Raw genomic sequence first — 10,138 nt, 5'->3', positions numbered from 1 at the left:
GGGCTCCTAGGAGGGGGCCGAGGGGCCGGCTTCAGGTGGAGGTGAGCCCAGGCTGGGCCCAGGAGCCGGCGCCGTGGCGCCATGGATAGCGCATTGGACTTGTGACTGAGTCCGGCGGGGGTCGCTCAAAGGTTGTGGGTTGGAGTCCCACCGGGGTCGGGTTTTAGCGTCTCCCCCCTTTCTTTTGTGTGGGTATTTTATGGCCTCCATACGTGCATAAGGCTCAGAAAGAAGACCCGCAGTCGCTGCTAACTCGGCTTCGGCACAGCAATGAACTTGGCATCTGGCTTACTGCGCAGAAGTCGTTTTTCATTCATGGAATCTTGTAAGCAGTCCGGCACACCTGTTGGTACAAAGGGCACGGATTTGGAGGCCCTTAGGTCATCTCGGCTTGTGATCACTCTGGACACTGCAGCAAACCAGTTAGTCTGTAAAACTATGACCTTATTTGTTATGCCACCCTCCGAGCCACAGGCAATCTGCCAGATTCAACGGCCCTGAAATCTTGGTTTCTTGATGACCAACCATGCTGGGTATCCACAGTGGCCACGTGTCCTTAAATAAAGCCCTTAATCCTTTAGTCCAGTAGAAATCTTTAAAGGAGGGAGGGGCAGTCTTCAGTGTTTATTTATAGGACTAAAGATGAAATTTTGATCTGATAAGAACTTGGACCTATTTCTTCTGGAGTACAGGGTGCATCCTTTTGGAGATTTGGGTAAATTCAAGCACCGCCTTCTCCATGGGTATCCTATTCAGGAGGCAGCATGTGCAGTGGTTATGAGCATGGGCATTGGCATCTAGGAGACTTGGGTTCAACTTTTCAGATAAAAGTCCAAAGTCTTATTTTCTTCTTATATACAAACATGGGGGCTGGGGACAGTGGCTCATGCCTGTAATCCTAGCACTCTGGAAGGCCAAGGAGGATTACTTAAGCCCAGGAGGGGTTTTTTGTTTTTTGAGTCAGAGTCTCACTCTGTCGTCCAGGCTGGAGTGCAGTGGCATGCTCATGATTACAGCAGCCTCGACCTGCTGGGTTCAGGTGATCCTTCCGCTTCAGCCTTCCAAGTAGCTGGAACTACAGGCGTGGGCCACCATGCCCGGCCAATTTTTTAATTTATTGTAAAGATGAGGTCTTGCCAAGTTGCCCAGGCTGGTCTTGAAACCCTGGGCTCAGGCAATACTTTCACCTCCACTTCCCAAAGTGCTGAGATTACAGGTGTGAGCTAACGCACCTGGCAGAACTGAAGAGTTTGAGACCAGCCTGGGCAACATAACAAGACATCGTCTCTACAAAAAACAAAAAAATTGACTGGGTATGGTGGCGCATGCCTGTAGTCTCGGCTACTCAGGGGGCTGATGCGATAGGATTGCTTTAGCCCAGGAGTTTGAGGCTGCCGTGAGCTGTAATTGTGTCACTGCACTCCTGTCTGGGCAACACAGTAAGACACGGACTCAAAAAAAACTAACATACACTTAAAAACAGGACAAACTGGCCAGCCTGTAATTCCGGCACTTTGGAAGGCCTAGGCAGGAGGATTGTGTGAGCCCAGGAGTTTGAGAGCAGCCTGGGCAACATAGCAGGACCTTGTCTCTACAAAAAAATTTTAAAAATTAGCCAGGTATGGTGGCACGCACCTATATTCCCAGCTACTAGAGAGGCTGAGGCAGGAGGATCGCCTGAGCCTAGGAGGTCAAGCTGTGGTGAGCCATGATCGTGCTGCTACACTTCAGCCTGGACAAGAGTGAGACTCTGACTAAAAAAAAAAATTCAATTAAAAAAAACTTTTTTTAGCCGGGTTCAGTGGCTCAGCCTGTAATCCCGCGCCTTTGGGAGGCTGAGGTGAGTGGATTGCCTGAGCCCGTGGGTTCGAGACCCGCCTGGGCAACTTGGCGAGACCTCATCTCTACAATAAATCAAAATGAGCCGGGTGTGGTAGCATGCGCCTGTAGCTCCAGTTACTTGGAAGGCTGAGACGGAAGGCTCGCCGGAGCCCAGCAGGCGAGGCTGCGGTGGCCGGGAGCAGCCACTGCACTCCAGTCTGGGCGACAGAGTGAGACTCCAACTCAAAAATAAATAAATAAATAAAATAAAAATAAAAAAATAAAATTTTTTTTTTGCTTTCCAATCCACTCAGCTGGGATGCAATCCCAGCCCCAGCTGTGATTTGAGCAAATCCTCCCTCTTCATGAAGCCTCTGTGTCCTCACCTGAACACAAGTGGGAATATAGTCATCATGGCCTCTGCCTCTTGGGGCTAGGTAAGGATTCAAAGAGATGACGCAGGTCAAGCTCAGGGCTGGCACCTGGAAGGCCCTGGGCTGGCATAACCACTCAGCTCCAAGGGCGGGCTGGAGCTGTCTCAATCGCTGGGGAATTTCCAGTGTCTACATTCATCAAGTGCTCTGGAGATACTTGTGAAGTAATTGACAACTAGTGGGCTTGTGCATTACAAAACAGGGAATGGAGGGCCATTTGGTGGGAAAAGTGACTGGAAATGCTTTTGTGTGCCTGCTGCACCACCTAACCTGGGGGCAGTGAAGAGCCATTGAGGGTGTTTTTGGTTTTTTTGTGTCTGGGTCTCACTTTCTTGCCCAGGTAGAGTGCAGTAGCACAGTCATTGCTCTCTGCACCCTCAACCTCCTGGGCTCAGGAGATCTTTCCTCCTCAGCCTCTTGAGTAGCTGGGATTATAGGCGTGCGGCACCATGCCTGGCTAATTTTTTTATTTTTCTGTAGAGACAGGGTCTCAGCTAGGTTGCCCAGGCTGGTTTAAACTCCTGGACTCAAGCAATCCTCCTACCTTGGCCTCCCAAAATACTGGGATTATAGGTGTGAGTCATTGAAGGTTTTTAACAAGGGCAGGGACTGGGTCCTGGCACTTGTAGGACAGGCGTAGCTTAGGCTGACCTCACAACGATCTCTCTACTCATATGACCTCCATCTAAACTGTATTAGAGAGCTAACATCAATCCTGGAGTCTTTGGACTTGTCAGAAACTGACATTTGGACTCACATGAAGGCATTCAGGATCCCCGAGGCACTGAACTGGTTTGACCCCTGGCACACAGTAGGTGCTCACCCCATTGATACTCAGTTCCATTTGGCATTAGGACTTCTGAGCAACAGAAATCCTCCCACTCTGGGTGTGTGCAAAATAAATACCTCAGGCTTGACTTTGTACATAACTGAAGGCGTGGGTGCCTTTTTTGAGAATTCAGAGGCCTCCAAGAACCTTCTTGGCAAATGGCATTTCCATTTCCTAAGTGCTTAAGCTATGGTGATAGGCACTAGCCATAAGCAATTTTACTGAGTCTCACAACAGACCTTGCTGTGAATACGTATACTACTCTTCCCATTTGACAGAGGAGAAAACAGAGGCACAAAGGGGTGATAGGAATACTGCACAGGTGCAGAGCTTGTCACTGGCAAAGCCAGGTCTGTCTTCCTTTGGAACCCATGTCCCCAAACACTGCTCCAGGGTCAGCTATATATGGCTTTATCAGGCAGAGGAGAAAGGGAACTTTCTGTTGGCTACTGGAGAGAACTCAAGATGTGTGATCCCACGACTGGCTCCAACACAGCCCACCTATGACCCAGGGAGGCTCCCTGAACTCATGTCCCAGGGTCTTCACTGTGAGGTGAGGCTACCATTAGCCTCTGTTCCATGAGGCTATTGTGGGGACCAATGAGACCTTGCAGGTAGGGAGCTCAGCATGAGACTTCGCATTCATGCCTTCAACGATGAAGTACCAGCTGGGAGTGGTGGCTCACGCCTATAATCACAGCACTTTGGGAGGCCAAGGCAGAAGGATCACTTGAGCCCAGGAGTTGAAGACCAGCTGGCTAACATAGTGAGACCCCATCTCTAGAAAAAAAGAAAAAAGAAAAAAGCTGGGTGCAGTGGGTCACACCTATAATCCCAGCCCTATGAGAGGCTGAGGTGAGAGGATTGGCTGAGCCCACAGGTTTGAGACCAGCCTGAGCAACTTGGCAAGACCTCATCTTTATAGTAAATCATAAAAATTAGCCAGGTATGATGGCGCACACCTGTAGTTTCAGCTACTTGGAAGGCTGAGGCGGAAGGATCGCCTGAGCCCAACAGGTCAAGGTTGCGGTGGCCATGAGCCTGCCACTGCACTCCAACCTGGGCAATAGAGTGAGGCTCTGACTCAAAAAAAAAAAAAAAAGTTAGACTTCAACAAAATATTTTTTAAAAATTAGCCAGGTGTTAACGGTGCGCTCCTGTAGTCCCACCTACTTGGGAGGCTGAAGCAGGAGGATTGCCCGAACCCAGGAGGTCAAGACTGCGGTGAGCCGTGATCATGCCACTGCACTCCAGCATGGGCAAAAGAGTGAGACTCTGATCAACAGAAAGGAAAAAAAAAAAAGGCGAAGGCATGGGGTGAGGAGGAGGGGGACTGCTTCCAGATGGCTACATATGGTGGTTGGGGAAGACCTCTCTGGTGTGACATTTGAGCAGATGTGTGAATGACACAGCTGACTATGTAACAACCTCGGGGCAGAGAGCACTGTTCCCAGAGACAGGGAGAAGCCTGGTGTGTTCAAGACGCAAGATGAAGACAAGCGTGGCTTAAGGAGATGGGAGAATGGAAGTTTCCAGGCAGAAGTTGGCAGGGGCTAGTGGGCTGTGGTAAAAACTCAAACTCAGTAAGCGTAATTTCTTTTCTTTTCTTTTTTTTGAGGCAGGGTCTGGCTTTGTTGCTCAAGGTGAATGCAGTGGCACGATCATAGCTCACTGCAGGCTTGAGCTTCTGGGCTCAAGCAATCCTCCCGCCTCAGCCTCCCAAAGTACTGGGATTACAGGCATGAGCTATGACGTCTGGCTCAGTTAGCGCAATTTTTCTCCTATCATGAGTTGGCAACTCACATGCGACCCTATTGTCAAGAGACCAGACTCCATTCCCAGCTAATCCTGATGCCCAGGGTTCATCTCACAAGTGTGTAAAGGCCCAGGGTCACCTAGGCACTGACTGGTTAACACAGGTGAGCTACCCAGTTGGCCAGTGAAGACCATCTGAGAGTCTGACCTTCCCCTGCCACCTTGGCACTGTTGATTTTTTTTGAGTTGGGGTCTCACTCTGTTGGCCAGACAGGAGTGCAGTGGCTCAATCATAGATCACTGCAGCCTCGACCTCCTGGGCTCAAGCATCCTCTTGCCTCAGCCTCCCAGGTAGCTGGGACCACAGCTTCACACCACCACATCTGGTTCATTTTCTAATTTTGTAGAATTGAGGTCTTGCTATGTTGTCCAGGCTGGTCTCGAACTCCTGGACTCAAGCAATCCTCCCACTACTGCCTTCCAAAACGCTGTGATTATGGGCATGAGCCACCGTGCCTGGCCTGCTCTGTTGATTTTAATGAGCTGCCTTGGGGGGTGTTGGCACCTTGGAAAACTATGGAAACAGCTGGCAGGTCTGCAAAGACTGATGAGGTAAGGGGACTCACCCCTCTCCCCTCCTCTTTCTGTGGAAATCCAAGGAGCTCAAGACAAAGTTTCCCTCTGGAAAAGTCCATGGTTCTGAGGTAGGCCTCCAGCCTCCCACATACCCAGGCCCTGCCACTGGGGGTCCTGAACTGGATGTGGTGGGCACAGCGAAGGCTGGGGCCCTGGTATGGTGGTGCTAGGCAGGTATTTGGACAACCCTTGTTTCGAACTCTGGCTTTGCTCTGACTGCATGAGTGAAATCACTTCTCTCCCTGGATGATGACCTTGAAGTGTCAATGTGAAAAATGCATCTCTGTGCTTATCACTGCCTGGCATGCAGTACAGTCATAAATAAACTATAGTCATGTATTAAAGCTAGGGAAACTGAGGCATAGGTATACCAACCAGGGGCCTGTGTCCTGTGTCCTGGTTACTCCAGGTGATTCTTTTTTTTTTTTGAGTTGGATTCTCACTCTGTCGCCCAGACTGGAGTGCAGTGGCCGCTTCCGACCACCGCAGCCTCGACTTGCTGGGCTCCGATGATCCTTCCGCCTCAGCCTTCCGAGTAGCCAGAATTACAGGCATGCGCTACCACGCCTGGCTGATTTTTGATTTATTGTAGAGATGAGGTCTCGCTGCCCAGGCGGGTCTCGAACCCGTGGGCTCAGGCAATCCACTCACCTCAGCCTCCCAAGGGCGCGGGATTACAGGCTGAGCCACCGAGCCCGGCTACTCCAGGTGATTCTTTGCCTACCTCTAGGGCTTTGATGACCTATCCACAAATGAGGAGGTGGCCCTCGAAACCTCTGAAGCTCTGCCATCTTGGGAGTTTTTCTGGTTCTTAATCCCAGATGGGGATACCTACTCTTCCAACCATACTTTTCATTCTGCCTGTCCCGTCCCATGGCTCTGACTCAAGGAAAATGCCTGTTTGCTGCTCCAAAATGAACTGCAGTCTCGTACTTTCCCTTTGTGCCTGTGATCATAGTAAAAATAAAACAGCTCTTGCTCTTTGGGCCCTTGTGCTGAAGTCCTGCTTTTTTTTTTTTTGAGTTGGAGTCTCACTCTGTCACCCAGGCTGGAGTGCAGTGGTACAATCCCAGCACATTGCAGCCTCGACCTCCTGGGCTCAGGGTACCCTTCACCTCAGCCTCCTGACTAGCTGGGACTACAGATGCATACCACTACATCTGGCTAATGTTTTGATTTTTGGTAGAGATGAAGTCTTGCCATGTTGCCCAGGTTGTTCTCAAACTCCTGGGCTCACGTGATCTTCCTGTCTCAGTATCCTAAAGTGCTAGGATTTCAGGCATGAGCCATCACACTTGGCCTTGAATCCCTTCCAATCATTCCCTTGGGAAACCCCCAAAATAACTCTAGGAGGTGGGTACTATGATTATCCCCCTATTAATGAAAGGGGAAGGGACTTTCCCTGAGTCCTCTGCTAGAAAACAGCGGAGGAACCAGGACTCAGAATCCAGGTCAGCCCAACTTCAATTTTAATTTTTCTCACTCCGTCGCCCAGACTGGAGTGCAGTGGCCACTCCCGGCCACCGCAGCCTCGACCTGCTGGGTTCCGGCAATCCTTCCGCCTCAGCCTTCCGAGTAGCTGGAACTACAGGTGTGCGCTACTACGCCGGGCTGATTTTTGATTTATTGTAGAGATGAGGTCTCGTCAAGTTGCCCAGGCAGGTCTCGAACCTGCGGGCTCAGGCAATCCATTCACCTCAGCATCCCAAGGCGTGGGATTACAGGCTGAGCCACCGAGCCCGGCCAACTTCAATTTAAAAAAAATTTTTTTGAGTTAGAGTCTCACTCTGTCTTATAAGCTGGAGTGCAGTGGCACGCTTACGGCCATCGCAGCCTCAACCTGCTGGGCTCTGGCGATCCTTCCGCCTCAGCCTTCCAAGTAGATGGAACTACAGGCATGTGCCACCACACCCAGATAATTTTTTGATTTATTGTAGCGATGAGGTCTTGCCAAGTTGCCCAGGCTGGTCTCAAGCCCATGGGCTCAGGCAGTCCTCTCACCTCAGCCTCCCAAAGTGCTGGGATTATAAGCATGAGCCAGGGCGCCCGGCCTCAGGTCAGCCCAACTTCAGACCAGAGGGGGTCCAGCAGCTGAAGTTCAGGCTGGGAGGGGAAGTTCTGCCCTCAGTGCTGGGAAGGCTCAAGGCTGCCCAAGTCATGGGCATCACTGGACCAAGGGAAGACAAGCAGACACTTGACCTGACGGAAGCCTTTATTGAGACTTTATTCAGGCCTTTGGAACTGGGTGTGGCCGTCACTCCTGCAAGGACACCCAGCCAAGCCCCCAGAAGCCTGGCTGGCAGGGAGGAGTCCCAAACGGGAGTTGAAGGCCTGAGACAACCTAGCACAAGCCCAGGCGACTGACAGCTTCTCTCTGGGCAGCACCATGGGAGCCCTGCTACACCACCTGCTTCCTCTGGGGTTGGTCTTCAAGGCCACTCAGGAGTGGTTACGACAAATTATGATAAATGATGTCCAAGGGTCAGTGTTCAAAGAAGAGGAACAAAGGTAGTAGCCAGGGAGTCCTCTGACCCCGAGGGAAGCCGAGCGCGGGGGAGGCAGGCCAGGCACTCTGGGAATGGCAGCGAAGGCCTAGGCCTGGCTCTGGATGTCCACGGGGGGTGTCGTGATGCCCAGCTCCTCCCGCAGAGCCCTCAGGGGCTGCTCCCAGCGCCGCTCATAGTATAGGTTGAGGACACACGGGGCTCTGCGCCCATTCTGAACTGCCCATGGGATCAGTTCCGAGACCAGCACTCGCAGGCTCCTATGGGCAGCAGAGGAAAAGGTAAACGTAAGTCCCTGAGGGCCAGGCCCTCGGTGTGCTCAGCGCTTGGAGTGCATTTTCTCAGTGAAGCCTCACTCAGGCCTCAGAAGGAGGCAACTATGATCTCTACTGTTCCAATGAGGCAAAACCTCATGCCAAAGCCACATATCCTGAACACTCAAAGCCAGCAGCCACCCCCAGCTTGTTGACCTATGGACCTATCATTCTGACCTGGGACCGGGGTCTGGTCAAAGACAGCCCTTGGTCCTGCAAACACCCAGGCTTTATTCACTGCCCAGAAGACACCTGCCCAGGCCACTTTTACCTCTTTGCTCCATTCTTTCTTTCTTTCTTTCTTTGAGTAGGACTCTCACTCTGTCGCCCAGGCTGGAGAGCAGTGGCATGCTCACAGCCACCGCAGTCTTGACCTGCTGGGCTCCAGTGATCCTTCCACCTCAGCCTTCCAAGTAGCTGAAACTACAGGCATGCGCCACCACGTTTGGCTAATTTTTTGATTTATTGTAGAGATGAGGTCTTGCCAAGTTGCCTGGGCTGGTCTCGAACCTATGGGCTCAGGCAATCCTCTTGCCTCGGCCTCCCAAAGGGCTGGGATTATAGGTGTGAGCCACCATGCCCAGCCTGCTCCATTCTTTCTACCCTTGCTTTCTGGAGAACCGTGGGGGCTGCTAAGGGGCTGGCAGGCTCTTCGTGCTCCCAGGATCCCAGGCCCCTTGGACTCTGCCCAACCTGCTGCCACATGAAGACTTACTGAGCACTGAGTCGGACTGGTCCAAAGAAGGCACCCAGGATGCACATGGGCAGGCCGGTCTGGACAGCCTCAAACCACTTCACCACAATCTCCCCTGGGGGTGAAGGATGGGATGGGAGGTGAACAGGTGCCTGGGTGAGAAGCCAGTGGTGCTCACAGCAGGGCACACAGAGGCAGTTGCTCCTCCCTGATATTGACCAGGACCAGCTGTGCCCTGTCTTGGCCTGTGCTGGGCCCTGGGCAGTCGGCGGGAGGTACAGAAGAGGGCCCCAGAGGTAGGGAGAAGGCAGTCAGGGTTGGGAGGGAAAGCAGAGGACCCCAGAAGCTAGGCTGAGGAGTCCGGGATAGCTCCCACAGGCGCTTGGAGTTGCTGAGGTTTCACAGCGGGAAGATGGCTGAAGACCCACAGGAGGGAGGAGTATTGGGGTTTGGTAGCTGCCACATCTGCAAAGAAGCCATCCAGGGGCAGGGGATGGAGAAGGGGGCTGTGTGCCAACATGCTCAGGTAAAACAGAGAATGGGGTACCATGCCAGGCAATGGGGGGGCCAAGACAGCAGAGCTCTGTCCTACCCTGAAGCTACCCCGAGACACAGGCAGCGGGGCTGGGGGCTCACCCAGGATGTTGGTGGGCATTCCCAGCAGCGTATGCAGCATGTCGTGCACCTCCCGGTAGCGCTGGATCACGTACGCGAGCTCCTCATCATCCACGAAGCGGGTAGGTGCCCGGGTATCTGGGGAGACCCTCTGCCAACGGTGAGCCTCCCCTAGACCCTGTCCCAACAGCTCCCAGGTTCCGATCTGCCGGCCTCTCTGACTCTGCCACCACTCCCACCAAACCCATGTCCCACCAACTTTGTTTCTGTCCATACCTGCTGGGGGGCCCTGGGCAGGGAACACAGTAGGACCAGCACCCTACTCGGTTTACCCCACTCACATGTAACATTTGTGGCCTACTGTAATCTGTGGCAAAGGAACCCCTTACGGGGCAGGGGCAATGGGAAGCTAATTAATGGGTACAGAGTTTCAGTTTTGCAAGATGAAAGAAGTTCTGCATGACAATGTGAATATACTTCTTTTTTTTTGAGTTGGAGTCTCACTCTGTCGCCCAGACTGGAATGCAGTGGCCGCT

General features: G+C 52.4%; 1 protein-coding gene across 1 annotated transcript in view; it reads right to left on the bottom strand.

Moving 5' to 3' along the window:
* Positions 1 to 7,669: 7,669 nt before the first annotated feature.
* COQ4 (coenzyme Q4) overlaps positions 7,670 to 10,138 on the bottom strand; it is a 9,219-nt gene continuing 6,750 nt past the window's right edge. The window contains exons 5-7 of the mRNA XM_008060648.2: positions 9,624 to 9,753; positions 9,009 to 9,102; positions 7,670 to 8,239 (exon numbers count right to left, since the gene is read on the bottom strand). Of these exons, the coding sequence (XP_008058839.1) occupies positions 8,068 to 8,239; positions 9,009 to 9,102; positions 9,624 to 9,753 (396 nt within the window). The 3' untranslated portion in view covers positions 7,670 to 8,067. The remainder of the gene's footprint in view (positions 8,240 to 9,008; positions 9,103 to 9,623; positions 9,754 to 10,138) is intronic.

This window comes from Carlito syrichta, unplaced genomic scaffold (genome assembly GCF_000164805.1).
Source record: "Carlito syrichta isolate Samal-C Ts95f unplaced genomic scaffold, Tarsius_syrichta-2.0.1 Scaffold304686, whole genome shotgun sequence".
Classification (NCBI taxonomy): domain Eukaryota; kingdom Metazoa; phylum Chordata; class Mammalia; order Primates; family Tarsiidae; genus Carlito; species Carlito syrichta.
Note: the sequence above shows the minus strand (reverse complement) of the source record. Positions and strands in the feature narration are given on the sequence as shown.